At 43.3% G+C, this 22,574-nt stretch overlaps 1 protein-coding gene across 3 annotated transcripts in view; it reads left to right on the forward strand.

The window, feature by feature from the left end:
* LOC141092952 (TRPM8 channel-associated factor homolog) overlaps positions 1-22,574 on the forward strand; it is a 168,347-nt gene that overhangs the window by 13,632 nt on the left and 132,141 nt on the right. For 2 of the 3 annotated variants that reach the window (XM_073579330.1, XM_073579331.1), the window contains exon 2: positions 8,223-8,851. In XM_073579330.1, coding sequence (XP_073435431.1) covers positions 8,235-8,851 — 617 coding nt within the window. In that variant the 5' untranslated portion in view covers positions 8,223-8,234. Of the gene's footprint in view, positions 1-8,183; positions 8,852-22,574 lie in introns of those variants that run through there. The other variant, XM_073579329.1, reaches the window with a different exon arrangement.

Below are 22,574 nucleotides of genomic sequence, written 5' to 3' on the forward strand. Positions count from 1 at the left end.
GGGTACAGAGCATTTATAGCTGCTACTTCCCCCGGTTTCTGCTGCAGGAACGTCAGTGTCCCTTCAAACTCGGAGACCGGAATCCGGACCATGCGCTCCAGCTAGGAGTGAGCCTTAACTCTGCTCATCCTCCAGCTCCCCTTCTCACGTCCACACACTTCCCCTTCCCTGCACAGAGTGCCCTAACTTACCTCCTCCCGACCACAGAGAGCAGCTCCTCAGCAGTCAGGTTCAGAGGTCTCCCTGCTGGCCTGGAGTGGGAAATGTGTTGTGTGTTGGTTTCACTGCTAGAGAGATCCTTCGTTGCTCCCAAGCTTGACAACACACTCCCTAGGTGGAAGGCAATGCCACAGTGGCGACCGTACTCTTGGGGACGCCACAAGTGCACTGAGGCCCAGCCACTGCTGGATGATGCTGCTGGTACATTGACCCAGACCACTACATTCCCCTCGCACTCTACACAGCCAGAATCTGACCCAGAGGAAACTCAGGTTCCCCTTCCCGCATACTATACCACCTTACACGGTGACAAAGAGGAAGGTGCAGATGAAAGTGCAGGTTCCTTGAGCAGGTGGGGAGGCATACTCATGGGCGATGGCACTGGCACAGGGCACCGCATAGTACACAAAAGTGTCTCTGCCAGTGGGAGGGCCTAAACAGCCAAGTGCAGTGAGATGGAAGATGGGGGCGACAAGGAGTTCAGAGTAGTGCAGGGATTCCCTAGCAAGGAGACTTATGTAATTGTTTTCAATGTTGGGACAGCAATTTTTGGGGAGCACTATACTCTGGTGAAAGATATATGGGGCCCACCATACACTGGAGCATTCCAAAGGTGGACATCAGACACTGGAGCAGCATTTACAGGGCCCATTATACACTAGAGCAGTAGAAATGGGGCCCATTATATATGGAGCATTATTTGGGCCCATAAGACAGTGGAGCTTCATCCATTGGGACCCACATATACTGTAGCATTATGTGGAGCTCATCATATATAGTTTGAAACATTATATGGGAATAATGATTCCGTATGGAGAAATATATGGGCCTCATTACTCTGTATAGCGCACTAAGCGCTGGCCTTAATACTGTATGGAGTTATATACTGTCCGTTTTTGGAGGTATTGGAGAATTTAAAATGGATATCAGTCATGAGATGTAAGAAGTGAAGTATTTTTCATTGTACTATACTGCTATTTCTCTGCTGTATCGGAGCATCATGAGTTGTGGTATGTGTTAAAGGGGCGCTCTTTGGCCCTGGGCCCACGAAAACCTGGAGCCAGCCCTCCCCCGCCCACAACTGTAGCGAAATAACCCCCATTTTTCAGTGCGTAACTAGTATTATGAAGTTAATTAAGGTTGACAAGCTTCAGTAACAAGAATTTATGCTTTTGGCATTCAAATGGGCACTGTTGGTGTGTTTCCTGTCCTCCTCTCACTGCCGACTTTAATTCTCCATTGACTTACATTGGGTTTCGTGTTTCGGGACAACCCCGACTTTTCCCTATAGTCGGCCAATTTTGCTCGACCCGACTTTTGGAAAAGTCGGGTTTCATGAAACGAAACTCGACCCTAAAAAAACAAAAGTCGCTCAACACTAATCTCAACAATTTCCTGACTTCAGGTTCACCTGATTTTTCTGTTGATTCTTAAGTGGTTGAAGAACTTAACCAAACTTCTACATCTTTTCCTTCTTATTGTGAAATTATGACTGAGATTGTTGTTGCTTCAGCTGTACTACTGGTATGATATCATGAAACTTGAGCTACACAAAGTTCTAATCAATCATTACATCTCTGCTTATTGTGACCTTGTTTGTTTCTGGGTGCAGAATTATTTATCCTGTTTGGGTTTCACTGTAGCCCACCAGGTTTGCATGAAATTCCCACTTGGTATGTTTTTCTTTGTACAAATACTTTACTTCCAAATATTCTTATGTGTTGTAGTTCAGGCTTCTTGCTGTTCCATTCCCAGTTTTCTCAGTAATTTTACCTGGTAGTCTGTTTTGAAGATAGAAAGCTCTCATGTTTGCATCACCTCAATATGTTGTTGGCAAATCTGTGTCAAATAGCATATTTCTTCCACTTTCACAAAGTGTCTGGTTCTTTCTTTCTGCTACATTATTCTGTTCAGCGTTGTATGGTAAAGTGGTCACAAACAGGATTCTATTCTTCCTTAAAACATTTTCTGTCTCATTACTTGTATATTCAGTTCCATTATCTGCACATAGAATTTTGGCATTCTCCTAAATTTGTTATATACTTCAGCGAGATATATTTCAAACTTCTCTGGAACCTCATCTTTGCTGTGAAGCAAATAGGCAACTGAACATCTTGAATAATATGACCCAATATCTTTAAATATCTCTTCTTTCCTGGAGTTTGAGTACTCATTGGATAGCAAACGTGTGTGTATTATGTCCAGAAGCTGTTCTGATTTTGTAGTACTATTCTTAGGAAGGGATTTTCTTGACATTTTTTCTTTAAGACAGCTAATACATTTAATTGCCTGATTACACAGATTGACTGTAATAAAATCAGCAAGTTGTTTTTGAACTAACTTTCCTTTGTCTCTGGATCTCGATGTGCAAGACACATGTGCAAAACATGGATACAATTCTTGTGCTTTTCATGTTTAGCAGTGTATGCATTTTCTTTGCATTTTAGCTGGTACAACACATATTTGATTTTTACTAGTGATGAGCAAGTGTACTCGTTGCTCGGGTTTTCCCAAGCATGCTTGGGTGTCCTCCGAGTATTTGGGCGTGCTCGGAGATTTAGTTTATGTCACCGTAGCTGAATGATTTGCGGTTGCTAGACAGCCTGAATACATACAGGGATTTCCTAACAAACAGGCAATCCCCACATGTATTCAGGCTGTCTAGCAGCTGCAAATCATGCAGTTACGGCGACACAAACTAAATCTCCAAGCACGCCCAAATACTTGGGAGGACAGCTGAACGAGTATACTCGCTCATCACTAATTTTTACTTCTGCTAATGTGTGACCTTCTTTTGAGTTAGTGTAGGGAGGAGGACCCCCACAGAGTGTCCAGGCCGGAACCAAGGGGACCGCCATCTGAGTTCCTAAGGAAACAGTACCCGGGGAACAGAGGAGGAGAGTGGACTGTTGAGAGTGACAGGACAGCAAGGGGAGGGGCGAGTATAAAAGGAACAGGGAGCGCACAGAGGAGTCAGTTGGTGATACGTCAGACACGGAGCAGGAGACGGAGGGGGCGTGAGAGAACGGGAAGGACACTGACAGTTGAGAGAAGAGACCAGCAGAAGAGGGTAGATACGCAGTGGCCCTCAGGAAAGAGGTGCCCAGCTTACCGACAGGGGACTGCCTCTCCACCCCAATCCCGGGTTATGATCTGCCCCCGGTCATTCTCGACCGTTACCGCTGAGCTCGAGCCCTCCGCCGCCTGTCCGCTCCCTCTCCCAGCTGCTGCCATCCCCTTTTAGCCCGCGGTTGCGGCCTGTCCGCTGCTACCCACGGACGCTGCCGTTTCACTTCAGCCCGTGGTTGCGGCCTGTCTATCACCGCTCACAGCCACCTTCACCCCGCTGCAGTCGGCAGTTGGGGCCTGTTCCTTGTCAACAGAGACACTCTGCAAACAGCCTCAGGCTGTGCGCGTGGCCAGTAAACCGCCACTCTTGTGCACTGCGACACAACCCTGCTTGGGGACAGGAGTCCCATTGAACTCGCAAACAAGCGCAACCCCGCTGTTACAACAGGGGGTTACTTGATCTCTGGACTCCATCAGATCCTGTTGTGCCCCAACTCCTCCTGGGCGCTGGAATGCCTGAAGACTACTCAAAATCTTCAGCAGCTGGGCCCAGCGGCTGCGACGCCAAGGCAGCCTCATCAAAGACGCCACAGCAGCCTCATCAAAGACGTCAAAGTGACTTCATCCACAACGCAGCTTCAACTGCAACGCAGCTCCAACAGAGAGGCCGAGTGACGTCAGGACGGATAAGTGACATTATAGAGTATAAGGACTCATAGACGGCCATACCATGGCCCCATAGTAACCGGCCTCGGCCGGGTTAGTCGTGGTCTTTTCAAATAGTGTTTGGTTGTACTGAGTCCCTGCGAGGACAACTGTTTTTACCCATTTTTGGTTGCTTAGTAAAGCCCTAGCGGCTTCAAATTATAAAAGTTTGCTTTTCAAAGTTCAACCAGTCTCGTGTCTCGTCACTGCATCCTGCGAACCTACTGTTACCTACAATGATACAGCTGTCATCTTAAAATGTAACTTCATTTCTATGTCTTGTTTTTCTTCACATATAACAGATTTCTTTCAAGACTAAGGATAAAGAGCATGTCCTTTACTGGCATCTTTCTGCTTTGTGTTGGAGAGACTTAACAATTAATGTCACCATCTCCTGTTATGTCTCTCTGAATTTATATACTGACCATTAGCCAAGATCATTTTTTCTGACTTACTTTGTTCAAGTTTAGAAATGGAGCTTCTGTCATCAATCATATGACTAGTTGCCACAGAGTCTATAAACCATGCATGCTTTGATGTACTTGCAATAACAGTAAATGCAGCTTCAGTACTTAAAGTGTCATATTCTTTTATAATGGCACTTTAACCCTTTGATGATTATTTTGCTTTTTCAGCTGATTCATCCTAGCTTTCCAGAGTCTGCAGTCAGTCTTTAGGTGCCCTGATTTCTTGCAGACAAAACACTCAAGTGTTTCCTTCAAGTGACTTTTATTTTTGGGTAGATCTTTGAATACCACACTGCTGCTTACACTTTCTATCTTTCACTTATACTAATCTACAAGCTTTCCTCTGACATAATTCAATGTAAGCTCATAATCTAGGTGCACATCTAGTGCAGTTACAAGTATCATAGCTTTCTGGTAGACTGCTTCGAAGTAATGCAGCAAAATAGAAATCCTTTGGATCTTCCCCAATGCCCCACAGGTGCACCACAATTTCTAGAGTATTTCTTATGCAATCCTGCATATCTTGGCCCTTATTTAGCTTAGACTGATACAGATTTTTCATTAAATAGAATTTATTGCTGAGATTTAGCATTTTATGCACTTTCTGCAGCAGTTCCCACATTTATTTTGTAGTTTAACATTTACATACACGCAAAATCTGATCATCCCCTATACTGAGGGAGATAGTGCTGTGTGCTTTTTGATACTTCTCTACCCAGTCCTCTGGTAGTGGGTCAGGTCAAGAGTCCTGTGTGCATTTCTATGTAGCTTCTCTTATAATTGAATTTCCAGGATTAATAGTTATGCTTAGTCAGATTCGGCACTGTGAACTTCAGAGTTGCTGCTGGTGGCCATCTTTGCTTCTTCTTCTTCTTACTATAGTGTTGTTGTCTCTCCTCTAGGCTGTTCTCTGGGTCTTTGGGTTTTTTGGCCAATAACCTGTTAGCAGCGGATTAATCTATGTACTGACCAGCTGTTTAAGAGTGAATATATATTTATTCAGGAACAAAGATAATACAGCTTACAACTTGAATTTCTTAATAGTGGACAATTGGTCCAGCAGAATCAATACCGTCTGATTCGTTCATCACCCACTGATTTTATATAGCTCAAAAACAGATTTAACCTCTTCTCAATTCTTATGTACTCACTTCTAAAATAATAAGGCCTAAACTCACCTCCAGGTCAGGAGCAGTTCCAGTCTTGTCAGCACTGGTTTTTCCAGTTATTGCATAAGATTATGATGTCACATGATCCCTGTGGCCAATCTTTGCTGGCTTCTCTCCCCACTTTTGGACAAATACAAACATATAGAGGAAGTGAGAGCTGTGGCTGAGCTCTCAACTCCTTTGGATGTCATTTAGTGTACGCCCAAAGGAGAGGAGAGTGACGCAGATCCTGAATTTCCACAGGGATTGCCTGGAACTGCGCCGGCAGTATAAGTGTTATTGTTTCACAGGGAGCAATAAAATAAGTGATTGAGAAGGGGTTGTCCGAACCCCTTTAAATTTACATTTAATTTTACATTTATCCTCCATCACTAAGCAACAAAAAGGGCTATTTTCCCCATGGTGAGACGATTAAAGGATTATCTTATCTTAATGAAAATGTAGAAAAAGGGTGCAATGCAGTCATGGTGGTGGTTTAGGGAGTCAGAGCCTCTGACAGGTTCATTTTAGTGATACATTTAGGTGCAGTCAATGCACCTTAAAGGGGTGGTTCAAAGCTGATAATTATTTTCAGCCTAAATAAATATTTATTGCAATAATCTAATAGCATTTCTAGTATCCTTTAATTAAAACGTCTTTATCAGTCCCTCTCTAATCTAACTGCTTATTTTTATTTTGTTTACCTATTTCCGTTTGAGAATCTCACTTGCATGCTCGGATACTCAAACGAGTCATCATCATGAGGCAAAGGCTACGGTCACTGCTGCAGCCTCTGTCCCTTCTCTGAAACAAAATGTCACCCAGGGACGGACATATCATTGGTGCAACCTGTGCCGCAGAATGGCCCAAGCGGTAAAGGGACCCAATGCCACCTTTAAAAGAGGTGGAGTTGTGCATTATGATGAGCTATTGGTTTGTTAAGGGCTAATATACTGCTCTTGGACAGGGGTCCCTTTCTGTTTGTGGCTGCCAATTAAGTAATCTGTGATGTCCATTTCAGGGGCTGAGCTAGTAACTGCTCTACTGAGCATGCGGCGGTTGTCAATTCTGATGTATTCTCAGTAGGATCTTGTCACCATGCAATACTTTTAGTGCAGAGTGACAATGTGTAACACCGGGTCGCGACGTTGCCACATTTCTGCTGCCGGCAACCTGAGGAAGGGACCCTGCTCAGGTGCACTCCACATCGCCCACCACTGACACCGAGCCTCAGCATCGCCACACACCTCTGCCACCGCCGGTTTTGCTACTACACCATTGCCACAACCTCCCGGTAAGCCTGCATTCGGACTATAAGATGCACCCCCCATTTTCCTTTCAAATTCTTTGAGTAAAAAGTGTGTCTTATAGTCCGAGAAATACAGTATGTTTCCAAAATTGTGCTGATGTAAAATAGACATGTGGGAAATGTTATTTATTAACTATTTTGTATGACACTACTCCTAGATTTAAGTATACAAAAATTAAAAGTTTGAAAATGGCAAAATTTTCAAAACTTTAGCAAAATTTCCTTGTTTTCCATAAATAAATGCATGTTATATTGAAGAAATTTTACCACAGACATGAAGTACAATATGTCACGAAAAAACATTCTCAGAATCAGTGGTATACATTGAAGCGTTCCAAAACTATAACCTCATAAAGTGACAATGGTCAGAATTGCAAAAATCAGCTGGCTTGGTCATTAAGTGCCAAGTTGACTCTGTCACTAAGGGGCTAAGAGGTTTGTTTATTGCACCTGGGACCAGGTTGCTATGAGAGATGGGCAGGACTGGCTACCTACATAACCTCTGGGTGTGGTTACAGCCTACGTAATGGAGGCTGTTGTTTGGCACATGGTCTGTGAATTGGGAAGGAGAAGGCCTCTTGTGTGTTTGGCTCCAGACCAAGCTTGAATACTGAACACTAACCCAGCCAGTGTGCCCACAGGCCTGGTGGAGCAGAGCCCTGCAAAAGACATTGTGATTTTGTTTCGCCTGATCTAATGGCTGTTTACTCTCTGTTTGTGCTTCTGGGGTTTATGAAGCCATAAACCCACATGAACTTTTAAAAGAACGTGCCTCCCACTTTCCTTCCATTGCACCCGAGAGAGTACAACCCTATACAATATATATATATATATATATATATATATATATATATATATTGTATACTGGCTGACAATCATTCAACACGTCACCAATTTTCTAAATGTGCTCTATTGGCATGAAATTCTCACTAGATGTCGGTAACATCCTTCCAATCCACAAAGTCAAAAAAGCATATAATAGATGTGCTTAAGTTTTGTGTAATAATGAGAAATGATAGAGGGAAAAAAATATTGAACACATTTACTGAAATTTAATTAATACTTCGTACACTCATATAATAGAAAAAGGGACAGTGGAAGCATTGTACATAAGATGGGTATATTGAATATGCATTTGACAATGAGAGTCACATTTTTTATTAGATTTGAGGATTGCTTTCATTTTTAGTTAAGTTAATTGCTCATGAAGGGAATTAAAATTTGTTTGTAGTTAATCTTAGTTTTTTTGTTGATTTATAAATCTTTATGCTAACATGTTTACACTTTTTGGTCTCTTTCTTTCAGTTCATAATAAAAATGTCTTCCAGTAAAGATTACAAGTCCCTAGTCAAGGGTATTAAGAATCTAGATTTTTCGGGGGACAGTGTGCCATGCAGCCTTCTTCTGATTGGTGACACGGCATTCCCAGTGGTGGTGAGTCCTGCAAAGCATGTCCTTATTGCTGCTTCTAAGTACGGAAAAGGACGACTCATAGCCATGGCCCATGAAACCTTTTTGGATCAACCTCAATTCATGGATTTCCTGAAGAACGCAATATCCTGGCTGAAACCTTCCTCAGATGCAGTAATTGGAGTTGACACAAACTTCAACAATTTGGAGAAAACACTCTCTGCCTCTGGACACAAGGTTGAGAAGATCACTGGTCTGAAGGAAGATTTAGGCATTCTTTGTACAACCGGTTATGATGAGGCTCAGGCAGATGACATTATTTCATTTGTAAAAGAAGGAGGAGGTCTTCTTATTGGAGCTCAACCCTCTGATTGGGCCTCCAAAAACAAGTCAGATAAGGTCCTGTTTAATTTCCCTGGAAATAAGATAATCTCTGTTTCTGGAATGTATTTTACAGAGACTTCAGGAGAAAATGAAAATGTTAAAATCAATGATCAAATGCCATTGACACCATGGTACAATGAGTGAGTACACGTAGATTGAGATGTTTCTAATAACTTACAAATGTATTCTTATCAAATATGTAGATATAATGTAGCATTTAAAATACCATTAATATGCATAATTTAATTATAGTTTAATTTAATCTGATGCTATGAAAGTACAAGGGTTTATAACACTTGGAGGAGCCCCATTGCCCTGTTTCTTGCAGGTCAGAAAATGTATGAAGTGAGTCATCTAAGTAAAAGAGAGCATTAAACATCTTATTTTTGTCTTACACTGAATGACTATTTCATTAGAGACATGCCCTTGATTAGAGCTTCCCAATGTAAGTATTAAACAATACGTGTAGAGTGCAGTTTAAAGTCAATTTTCTGTAGATCAGTCTGGGTGAGAATACACATTAGAATCAAATAACTGAGTAGTTTGAATGACTTTCAACAAGACATAGTAATTGGTTACAAAGTAGCAAGTGGCTATACACTAAAATCTGCCAATCTTGTCTGATTTTCTTATGCAATTATATGTTAAAATGGTATAATCCAAGAAAATTCTCCAAGGAAAGGGGACCCTGTGGACATTAACGACTTGTCATGATAAGTAGTCAAAGGAAGATGTAAAGATTTATTCCAATGATTAAATTGTGCTCAGCCATGCAACCGAATACAATGCTAATGCTCCAACTAACATGTCTGAATGCACAACTCATCATTCCATATTCAGGGGATCAGTGGTGTGGGAAATGTTTCCCTGGCACCCAATGATAGACATTTGGACTGATATTTAGTAAGACTTTGCTAAATATTATGCTTGACAAAGTTTATCCCTTCATGACAGGTGTACAACAAAGGCAGAATAACACTTTCAGTAGGGTAAGACACCGTACCACAAGGCTCATATAAAAAAAAACATGAGAGAAATCTTCAAAGTCAGCTCACCTGCTGGGAGTCGACTGTACGGAGACTGCGGTTCATAAGGGGTTAGTAGAGACAAGAAGAATTATAGCAGCAGGCGGATCTGGTAAATTTACAAGCATTTATTGAAATAGCCATTATAGTCCACAAACGCACCTCACCCACCACCACTTGTGAGGTTAAAAGCTCTGGCAGACGTGCTTTAAATACATGTCTTTAGTCATTGCACTAGACCTAGTCATATCCTGGACATACCAGCTGATGTGATAGGAGCAATTCCTGAGGAGACTCAAAGCAATGTCAGGTATAATTAAACCAGGTCTTACACACAGGGCCACCATCAGGGCATTACTGCCCTGACTGGCGTATGGGGCCCGGTGGGCAGAGGGGGCCCACATTGGGCCCCGTATCATCTGCTCATCGGGCCCTAGCAGCAGGATTCTGAAACTGAACCTGCACCCGAGACAAAGGTTCAGTTAATCTCTATTGCTGTGCGGGCCCTGGCCCACACGTAAATAGTTAAAAGCTGCCAGCCATTCTGAGGCTGGCAGCTCACGTCAGTGCGCACGTCGCCGGCGTATGACGTCATTGTCATTCGCCGGCGAGTGCACGCTTAAATGTCGTGGAGTGAGCTTCGCCACAGGAGCGTGGCTAGGTAAGAGAAAAGATTTATTTTTATTGAAAGCGGCAATCCTGGGGCAGGATGGGAGACATGCAGGGGGCAGGATGGGAGACACGGGGCAGAATGTGAGACACAGGGGGCAGGATGTGAGACACGGGGCAGGATGGTAGACACAGGAGGCAGGATGTGTGTCACAAGGGGCAATATGGGAGACACAGGGGGCAAAATAGGAGACACGGGGCAGTATAGGAGACATGGAGCAGGATGTGAGACACAGGGGGCAGGATGAGTAACACAAGGGACAGGATGGGTAACACAGGGGGCAGGATGGGTAACACAGGGGGCAGGATGTGAGACACAGGGGGCAGGATGGGTGATACAGGGGGCAGGATGGGAGACAGAGGGGTAGGATGGGAGACACATGGTGCAGGATCATGGGGCAGGATAGTTATGATGGAGACAGATGGGGCGGCAGGATCATGGGGCAGAATCGGGTGATCATATGGGGGCAGAATGGATACTCATGAGGGCAGGATGGGAGAACATATGGCTGCAGCCAGAAATTAGATACACAGGGCCAGCATGGGATTTACAAGTTTCTCTTTGTTTACAGCCATTGACATGTCACAGAGGTTAACACGTGAGGAGCAGATAGAAATTGTGTTGCTGTCTGGTGAATGCAGTACCCGGCTCATTGCAGCAGATTTCAATGCAAGACACCCTATGCAAGAAAACTGTCACCATTCCCATTTTATTTAGGTGTATCCATATAAATGGCCCACCCAAAAATGTTTTCCTCATCACTGCACATAATGTTCTGTGTAAACTGAGGGTCCTGTTCCAATTTTTGCTTTGCCCATTCTGCAAATTCAGCGCGCCGATCTGGCATCATTTGAACATCCCTTCAGCGGATATTAGCTACTCACAAATGGCACCCTTTCAAAATCCAGCTGCTGCAGCATCTCAACAAGGATGACCCAGATCGGCACGCTGAATTTGCAGAATGGGCAAAACAAAAATTGGAACAGGAGCCTCAGTTTACACAGAACATTATGTTCAGTGATGAGGCAAACTTTTTTGGGTGGGCCATTTAAATGGATACAACTAAAAGAAACAGGAATGGTGACAGTTTTCTTGTGTAGGGTGTCTTGCATTGAAAACTGCTGCAATGAGCTGGGTACTGCGTTCACCAGACATCAACACAATTTCTATTCTCCTTACGTGTTAACCTCTGCAACATGTCAATGGCTGCAAACAAAGAATCATAGAATCATAGAATCGTAGAGTTGGAAGGGACCTCCTGGGCAATCTGGTCCAACCCCCTGCTCAAAGCAGGATTCGCTAAATCATCCCAGTCAGATGTCTGTCCAGCCTCTGTTTGAAGACTTCCATTGAAGGAGAACTCACCACTTCTCGTGGCAGCCTGTTCCACTCATTGATCACTCTAACTGTCAAAAAGTTTTTTCTAATATCTAATCTGTGTCTCCTCCCATTCAGTTTCATCCCATTGCTTCTAGTCTTTCCTTGTGCAAATGAGAATAAAGATGATCCTTCTACAATGTGACAGCCCTTTAGATATTTGTAGACAGCTATTAAGTCTCCTCTCAGTCTTCTCTTTTGCAAACTAAACATTCCCAAATCCTGCAACCTTTCCTCATAAGACAGGGTTTGCAGACCGGTCACCATTCTGGTCGCTCTTTTCTGAACTTGCTCCAGTTTGTTGATGTCTTTTTTAAAATGTGGTGCCCAAAACTGGACACAATATTCCAGATGAGGTCTGACCAAAGAGGAGTAGAAGGCAATAATGACTTCACGTGATCTAGACTGTATGCTTCTGTTAATACATCCTAGAATTGCATTTGCCTTTTTTGCAGCTGCATCACACTGTTGACTCATATTCAGTCTGTGATCTATTAGTATACCCAAGTCTTTTTCACATGTGCTGTTGCTTAGCCCTATTCCTCCCATTCTGTATATGCTTTTCATTTTTATTGCCCAGATGTAGTACTTTGCATTTTTCCCTGTTAAAAACCATTCTGATAGTTGCTTCCCACTGCTCCAGTTTATTTATATCTTTTTGAATCCTCTCTCTCTCTTCTCTAGTATTAGCTATCCCTCCTAGCTTTGTGTCATCAGCAAATTTAATCAGTTTACCCTCAATTCCTTCATCTAAATCATTGATAAAGATGTTGAACAATACAGGGCCCAAGACAGAGCCCTGTGGTACCCCACTTGAGACATTCTTCCAACTGGATGTGCAGCCATTTATGACCACTCTTTGGGTCCGATCACTAAGCCAGCTATGAATCCACCTAACAGTTGTCCATTCCTTGTCATTTTTTCAATAAGGATTGCATGAGATACTTTGTCAAATGCTTTGCTGAAGTCAAGATATACTATATCTACAGCATTTCCTTGATCCACCCAATCAATGATTCCTTCATAGAAGGAAATTAAGTTAGTCTGACATGACTTATTAGTTACAAACCCATGCTGACCCTGTTTAATCACTTCATTCTTATCCAGGTACTGACATACAAGTTGATTAATAATTTGTTCAAAGATCTTTCCTGGTATAGAAGTCAGACTCACCGGCCTATAGTTGCCTGGGAGAACCTCTAAATAACTCTTGAAAGAATAAAGTTACGTTAAAACCAAGCACACCATTGTTTTCCTTGTGAAATTTTCAATAAGTTTGATGTGTCACATGACCCTCTTCCAATTGGAAAAAATAAAGTTGGATCCAAAATGAGCGACTTCAAAATGGCCGCCATGGTCACCTGAAGTTGGGAAAAAAATTAAGCAATGTGTTCTGCAAGCAGAGCTCTAGATAACTGTGTTATTTCCTGCAGAGACAAGTCCCGGCTGAAAGATGTGATGGCGGTCTGTGCGGGATGAAAGATGAAAAGCAAAGCTGAAGGACTTCACCTAGAGACATCACTGGTGAGTCACTATATACACTATACACTATATACAGAGTTCCTGTGTACAATGTCATCAGTGATCACTGTATTACCTGTACACTGGCACTATATACAGAGGTCCTGTGTCTAATGTCACGGGTGATCATTGTATTAACTGTACACAGACACTGCATACTAAGTACAGATCTCCTGTGTATAATGCCACTTATGGTAATACTATTGTGTTGTTTTTTATTAATGATCACTATTGTAATATTCAGTCACCATGTGGTGGTAATATGTGGTCTGGTCATGGTGTGGTAGTATTTGTCCCTTGTATGTGCTATTATTCTGTTACTGTGGTGATAATATGTGGTCTGGTCATGGTGTGGCTGTATTTGTTCCTTGTATGTGGTATTATTGGTCACCATGTGGTGGTAATATGTGGTCTGGACATGGTGCGGTGGTATTTGCCCCATTGAATGTGATTTTATTGGCCATTTAAAAAATTGAAAAATTGAAAAATAAATAAAAATATACCTAAATTGTATTGGATATTTTAACAAATGCTTAATAGGTTAGAGTAGAGTTGGGCCCAGCCAAAAGAGTCTACCTTATCGTGGTGGCAGATTTAAAAAATATTTTGGCCAATCGAGAGATGCTGGCTATATGTGTGATCTGGAGATGGGAACCGCTAATGTGTGATTGGTTAGAAGTGGAGTTTTTACAAGATTACAAGAGAAAGCAGTGGGACTGTGGACAGTTCGAGGGGTGGAGGCAGGGCTGCGGAGGTGCCTGGGCGGAGTCTCAAGGGGGCCCTGAAAATTTTTCCGGTATGGGGCCCTGAAATTCCTAGTGGCAGCCCTGCCTAAAATTGGGACATTTTCTGAACAAAATGCAATCTTGGAATTTGAATCAGTCTTGTATTACAAAAAACATACTATTATCCTGTTGCATCGAGACCTCCCATACTTGATACTTTCCAGGATATTATTGAGGTTGAACTAATATCATTTAAACAAAGGATTAAATCGCAACACTTTCACTCTAATAATCTGACATCTGCAGAACAATCAACGTTAAGAGAACTGAGTAATAATAAAGACCTCATCAGAAAAGCAGACAAAGGAGGGGTGGTTGTTATTTTGAATGCCAGGTTATATGAAAAAGTGAATTTACTAAAGCTTGATGATCAGGATATATACTGTAAATTGCATTGCAATCCCACCACTGTTTTTCAAAACCAATTATTCGAGCTACTTTAGGAGGGTGTGAAAATGGGTGGTTTAGATAAAAAGTTATCTGAAAATCTCTATGTATAATTTCTCATTATCCCAATTTTTTAGTCCCTGCCAAAGGTGCACAAAAATCTTCTCGCTCCCCCTCTTAGACCAATTCATAGGCAAAATTATAACCGACCAAGCACTATATCATTATTAGTTTAGATAAAACTTAACTTTTACCGTATTTTTCAGACTATAACATAAATTTTTTCCCAAAAATTTTTTGGGAGAAAATGGGGGTGCGTCTTATAGTCGGAATATACTTACAACTAATGTGGCAGCAGCAGGAGTGGGGTGATTCTGCGGCGGTCCAACGCTGCAGGGCGATTATCACACTCCCTTCCCAGGCTGGTGTGGCAGGTTCAGCAGTGCTCTGTGGTGCGGGGGCTGCACCAGCATCTTGTGAAAGCCCAGAGGCCCCACATATCCATTGCTGCGATGCAGTGGCCTCTGGGAAAATGGCCGCCGCATGCTTAGATTGAGATCCCAGAAACAAGGTCTCATCCTGAGATCTCGTGTTTCGAGAGTTCAGGACGAGATCTCAATCTGATCATGCGCCGCCCTCGGCTGCCTAATTCCTGGAGGCCACCGCATCAATGCAATGGATGTGTGGGGCCTCTGGGCATTCACAAGATGCTGGCGCAGCCCCCACAAGGCAGAGCACTGCCGAATCTTGTGCACCAGCCTGGGTTGTGAGTCATATCCACTGGACCACCAAACACCCCTGTGAGCACGCTCCACCAGCGCTGCTGATCCCCCCGGTAAGCTGAAGACGGACCCCCATATAACACAATAATTTTTTTCCCTACCTTCCTTCTGAAAATTTGGGATGTGTCTTATAGTCCAGTGCGTCTTATAGTCAGAAAAATACGGTAATAATTAGTATATTATAAAAAAGAAACACACAACTGCTGCTGATTTGCTTCTGCTGTTTGGCTTTAATAAAGAAGTGCAAGGTATCCCTAATGTCCAACTGTTAATCCCCTACCTTGCTGTGGAGGTTGATACCCTAGGACCTGTGAAGTGGCGTTCCTGCTCAATGAGTTAGAGCACCAGGTAACTCAAGAAAATACAAAAATATACTCAAAAAATGAAAAAATAGAAAAAAGTCAGAAATAATAAGGCTATCTCACGAGCAGAGTCGTCTTATTTTACTTTAATTACTGTATTGTTAACGTTGTTACTTATGACTTGTGTTTTGAAACTGTTAAACTGTAAAGCGCTGCGGAATATGTTGGCGCTATATAAATAAAGATTATTATTATTATTATTATTATATCCACTGACATCAAATTTTGATGTTAGTGGATATCCTTATTATTTCTGACATTTTTTCAATTTTTTAATTTTTTGAGGATTATTTTGTATTGTTATTTATTTATTTATTTTTTTTTAGTTACCTGGTGATCTCATCATTTTCTGCAGTGCAATGTACTTGGGAATAGGTGCAATCATTATTATTATCGTGGCTATTTGTCTATTATTAAAATATTTTTTGGGATATGTGCAATATATGCAGATGTAATTTTTTGCACCTTATTCCATCAATCTGAATATACCCAGTACATTTCTATGATTTTTCACCTTGCATGATTTTTCTGAATCGTTGTGTCTGCTGTCTGACTCTTTTCCTCTCCTTCACTTTAGGGCCTACTAGGGCTTATTAGGGAAAGTCTACATTGAGCGGGGACACCACTGCGCAGGTCCTAGGGTGCCAACCTCCACAGCAAGGTAGAGGATTAACAGTTGGACATTAGGGAAACCTTGGATTTCTTTATTATAGCCAAACAGCAGAAGCAGTCTTGTTGGCCGTATGATTGTATGTTTGTTTCTTTTTTATGTTATACTAATTATTAAAAGTTAAGTTTTATATAAACTACCGTAATATTGATATAGTGCTTTGGTCAGTGAAAATTTTTCTTTTGATAGCATTTCACAGATTTTTTCTATGGTGAAAACCAAATTAAAGGCACCTTAGGTGAAAACCTTAGTACCTGGATTGACCTCTACCTGCAACCTTTTGTAGCTTGACTTCTTAGTTTTGTTAGGGACACAAAACATGTAATAGTCTCTTTAGATAAAACAAAATGGCCAGTAACCAGCTCTTGAATGACATGTGATGCGATACCTCTATATCCTTATATTCCCCATGTACTGGCAATAGAAGCCTTACGTTACCACTAGAAATGAGCGACTTTGCCTTTTTTCGGGTCGAGTCGGGTTTCATGAAACCCGACTTTCGCAAAAGTCGGGTCGAACAAAATCGGCCGACTATAGGGAAAAGTCGGAGGCCGACTGAAACATGAAACCCAATGCAAGTCAATGGGGAAGGAAAGTCGGCAGGGAGTGGAAGACAGTAAACACACCTACAGTGCCCATTTCAATGGCAAAAACATCAATTCTTATAACTGAAGCTTGTCAACCTTAATTTACTTCCTAATAATAGTTACACATTGAAAACTGGGGGATATTTGGCTAAAGTTGTGGGGGGGTTGGGCTGGCTCCAGGTTTTCATATGCCCTGGGCCAAAGAGTGTCAGTCTGCCCCTTTAACACATACCACAACTCATGATGCTCCGATACGGCACAGAAATATAGGTATAGTACAATGACAAATACTTCACTGCTTACATGACATGACTGATCTATTTTAAATTGTACAATAGCTCAAAAACAGGACAGTATATTACTCCATACAGTGTTATGGCCACCACATTGTGTGCCATACAGAATAATGAGCCCCATATATTTCTCCATACCAAATAATTAGTCACATATAATGTTCCATACAGTATCTGATGAGCTCCACATAATGCTCCATATATAATGGGCCCCATTTGTAATGCTCCAGTGTATAATGGGCCCCTTAGATGCTGCTCCAGTGTCTGATCTGCCCCATTTACATTGCTCCAGTACATGATGGGCCTCATGGATGATGCTCCAGTGTATGATGGGCTCCAATAATGCTCCATATATAATGGGCCCCATTTGTAATGCTCCAGAGATGCTGCTCCAGTGTCTGATCTGCCCCATTTACATTGCTCCAGTACATGATGGGCCTCATGGACGATGCTCCAGTGTATGATGGGCTCCAATAATGCTCCATATATAATGGGCCCATTTGTAATGCTCCTGTGTATAATGGGCCCCTTAGATGCTGCTCCAGTGTCTGATCTGCCCCATTTACATTGCTCCAGTACATGATGGACCCTATTTTTAATCAACCCAGGCATGGTATGTGAAAAGACCTCCATGGAGTAATCTGTGGTGTGTGCTTCCACATCCTTCACTTTTGGTGTGGGTGAAGGACACAAGGAAAGGGGTTGCTCCTGACCAGAAGCCTGCAGTTACAACTCAGTGCTTGCATTTTTTACAACTTCAGAAGAGGAGGCGATAGAGGTGGAGGCTGTTTCAGCAATGTAAGCCACAAACAGTTCCTGATACTCCGGCTTTAAAAGCAGTCTACCTACTTCCAGAAAAGGGAGCCGTACAGGCCTTCCAGAGCTACACCATGATGCTGGCTCAACACCTCCTGCCTTAGCTGCTATTTTGTTTTTGGCACTACCAGCAGATGCACCACCACCATCAGTACCAGGTGGCCCTCCACTCCCACATCCGTGTCCTCTTCCACCATACTTCCTCATGTTTTTGAAAATGGACCTAAAATACGAGCAGATATATGTACTGTATCAGAAGCGTACAGCTCTATACAGTCTATGGATGACAGTAAATCTCCATATATATTTCATGAGGCATACTCAGATGCTCACAGGCTCAGTATGGATTACCCAATAAAATAACAAGTTGAAAAAGGGTACAATATCACCAGATACAAGGTATATATAGTATAGTGTAAACATTCTGATTCTCCGAATACATTTCAGGAGGCAGACAAAAACGCTATCAGGCCCAGTATGGATTACACAAGAATATGAAAAGCTGTAAATGGTTTATGTAACACAAGCGTACAGCTGTATACAGTGTTGGGGTAATCTTAAAGTTCAAATATATTGCCGGAGTAACAGACAGACGTTTACAGGCTCATTATGGATTACACCAGAATCTAAATAGCTAAAAAGGTTACTGTATCAGAAGTGTTCTGCTGTATACAGTGTTGGCCAAATTAAAAATATCAGTATATATTTCCGTAGTCACCCTCAGACGCTCACTCAGTTTGGTTTTGACCATAATAAAAAATGTTGTAAAAAAGATCCTGGATAACAAGATAGCAAGTATATATTTTTTAGGGTACAATTGAAATCTCCGTTTAAATAGTCCCGTAGTCACTCTCAGACGCTTACACAGTATGGATTTGACCGTAATGCTAAATGTCGAGCAAAGGTACTGTATAACAAGATACAAGCTGTATCGAGTATAGTGTAAAAATTTGTTTCTACGATTCACCGTAAATATAGAAGGCATAACCCACACACGCTCACTCACTATGGATGATGTAGGGAAGCTGGACTTACAGACAAACCAGCCTGTAGTGAGAAGCAGAGGTGTAGCACAGTGTAGGTGTGAAACCGCTAAGATAAAGAGTAAGGGTGCAATGTTTTAGCTTGCCCATTGGAGGGCAGTGGAGAGTGTAGGAGTGGGACTGAAAAACTGCCATTGGTCAGAGAAACTGTTAGGTGATGTTGGGAGGAGTTACCAGAACTGGAAGTATAAAAGGCTGAGGGAAGGTTCTGGAAGAGTCAGTCAGCGAAGGGAGCACAGTAAAGAGGAAGTTCTGCTGAGGAAATAGAAACAGTGGAAAGGCTCCAGAGAGGACTGACAGTTGAGGCGGTCACGGGGGGGTGGCCCAGAGGACGCTAGCCGCAGACGAAGATGGCCTGGGGCTATCATACGGACGGTGTGTTCAGACTGGTGCAGCGCTGTGGTGGTTGGGCCTAGGCCAGCCACAGTGGAAGAGCCACAGAGGATGCCACAATTATAGTTACAAAGGAAGAGAAGGTACAGGGGCCTGTGTACAGAGAAATGTGAAATGGCTGTGGTGAAATGCTGTTGTCGACAGAATGATGGGCACTAAAAACGGACCTGTTCAATACAAACTCTGTCTCAGTCTCATGTTTGTCTGCGGCAAGAAGAGGGTCCCCCCCACAGTTGGTTATCCTACAGATGATACCTTAATACAAATTTTTTAAACAAGGTACTGTATCAGCACATACCAGGTGTGTCCAGTCTAGGGTTAAATTTCTGTCTATATTTCCGGAGTCAGACACAGACACTCACAGGCTCACTATGTATTACACCATAATTAAAAAAGTTGAAAAAGGGAAAGGTATTCATAGCGTACACCAGTATACAGTGTTGTGGTACTTTTAAATCTTCGTATATATTTCAATCTCAGTAAGCTAGTCAAGAATCTCTGCTACTGGAAACTACATGGATACAAGTATAGACACAAAGTCGAGTGTTAGCAGAAATTTTGGAATTACTCATCGCGGGAAATCCTCCCAGTAGATGTTGCAGAGGCGCTGCAGACCCTCAATTACTGTGTCTGTGGAGAAAGCGAAAAAGGTTCTTTGTGAAGAAAGGATTGCTTTATCGCAGTAGCGTGGATCACATCACCGTTACTCGTCTCCATCAAATTGTGATCACAGGGAAAGATGTACCCATGGTCCTCACTGCCTATCATGATGTGTCTGGTCATTTTGGGGTGCAAAAGACAGAAGCCACGGGCCGTAGGCGATTCTATTGGATTGGCATGAGAGGAGACATTGAAAAATGGTGGCAGGAATGTCACACGTCTGTGACTATCACAACTGTGAAAGGTGATCATAAACCACCACTGCATCCGCTTGTAAGTTGACGTCCATTTCAAATGGTAGCCATTGATCATCTGAAGGTAGAGGCCAGCAGGACAGGCCATAGCTACTGTGCATCTTAACCATCATTGATCAATACACCAAATTTCTAGTGGCCGTCCCTGTGAAGGATTTAACTGCCCAGACTACACAGCGGTGGAGCAGGGAGAGGTAAGTATTGCAACTTGCAAGTGCTGTGGCCATGACCAAGCAGGGGGGCACAATCGTGGTCGACGGTACTGGCACAGGGCCCCTCATAGTACACTGGTGTGTCTGACGGCGAATGGGCCCTCCCACCCTCTGAGACACTGTATTGTACTATGAGGGGCCCTGTGCCATTGCCGTCGGCCATCAGTGGGCCCATCCACCTGTTCAGAGCAACGGCACTTGCCCGGGTGTGCCAGGTCTTGACCCCAGCCATTGGGGGAGGGGTGGGCAGCCCAGTTAGGGAGGTTTAAAAATTGGCATATGTAGATGTGTTGGATGGACATTCAGCTGCTGCAAAGGGCGTAATTGGGAAAGTCTGAGGAAGAGGAGGAAAACCGAGGCACTTTACGGCCATTATCATTGACTACCTTGCCTGCCTCAAGATGTAGACTGCCCAGCCATGACTCTGTTTGTCGCTGCAAGTAGTCGGTCAGTACCTCCGCGGTGTGTCTGTTGTCGCCCAAAGACATCATCTTTAACACAGCCTGCTGACGCTTACCACTAGCTGTTCGATAGTGGGATACCTCGTGTGCAACACTGCCAGCTGCGGATGTAGTGCTCGTGTGACTGCGCTCTGTGGACGAGCTTTCGCTGATAGACGAGGAGGAGGAGGAGCGAATGCCTACAGCCAACTGTTTCCTATATCATGGGACTGTTCCACCGTCGCTGTCCCCAGTGGAGCCTGCATCCACCACATTAACCCAGTGAGCAGTGATGGACACGTAATGGCCCTGGCCATGCCTACTGGTCCATGCATCCATTGTGAGGTGCACCTTTCCACTCACTGACTGTTTTAGTGCATGGACAATACGGTCTTTCACATGCCAGTGGAGGGCAGGGATGGCTTTTCGAGAAAAGATGTGCCGACTGGATAGGTCATAGCGTGAGACAGTGTAGGCCTTGAGGTCGTGGAAAGCTTCGCTTTCAACCAAACTGTAGGGCATCATCTCTAATGAGATTAGTTTCGCAATGTAGGCGTTCAAACACAGTGTACGCGGATGAGAGGATGAGTACTTTCTTGTCCTACTCAGAGTTTCTGGTAGGGTGAGCTGGACTGGAGAGCTGCATATGAGGGAAGTAGCGGTGGACCGGATGGAGTGAGAGGGGGTTGGTGATGGTATCGGTGGTGATGGGCTAGATTCAGTGTTGTGTTGCAAAATCATTGTGATTCCCTGAGTGCTTTTGCCTTGCGACGACACCTCCACATTTAGTGCTGGTGGTGTGCTTAATGGTGGCAGTTGTCTTACAGTGGGGGTAGCGATGGAGTATTGTTGGCTACCTTCAGTCGGAGCAGGTGCACATGTGCTACCAGAGGTTTTGTAGTCCGTCCACGCTTGCAAGTGCATGTTGATTAAATGTCTAAGCATGCAACTGGTATTCAAATTTCTGAGTTGTTTACCTCGGCTAAAGGTCCTTCCGCACTTCTTACAGGTAACCTTTGCCTCATCAGTAGGATTTTGGACAAAGAAGTGCCACACTGCACTCTTCCTACTATGGTAAACATTTTCTGTCCTTGCACGCTGTGCTAAGTTGACCGTCTGGTCAAGCCGTCCTGCAACTCTTTTAGCTTTTGTTCCATGTTTTAGGACAGCTACGGACCTGCTAGATAACCGCTGCTGCGATGTCAATGCCTGCTGCGGATCCTTCTCCTTATCTGAACTATTGCCAGCGCCACCCTCCTCCCCCAATGGATGCCAATCCGGGTCCAGAACTGGGTCATCCATGACCTCCTCTTCAAAGTCATCTGCACCTTCCTCTTTACCGTCCTATGTGTCACCGTGTAAGGTGGTATAGTATGCGGGAAGGGGCACCTGGGTTTCATCAGGGTCAGATTCTGGCTCAATAGACTGCGAGGGCAGTGTAGTGCAGTGGGTCAATGTACCAGCAGAATTATCTAGCAGTGGCTGTGCATCAGTGCACTCCATGTAAGATTCATCTCGGACTGGGGAATTTAGGATTTGACTGGATAACCCAGGCATGGTATGTGAAAAGAGCTCCATAGAGTAAT

The sequence above is a fragment of the Dendrobates tinctorius genome, unplaced genomic scaffold, assembly GCF_039654945.1.
Source record: "Dendrobates tinctorius isolate UK_male_01 unplaced genomic scaffold, ASM3965494v1 ptg000062l, whole genome shotgun sequence".
NCBI lineage: Eukaryota > Metazoa > Chordata > Amphibia > Anura > Dendrobatidae > Dendrobates > Dendrobates tinctorius.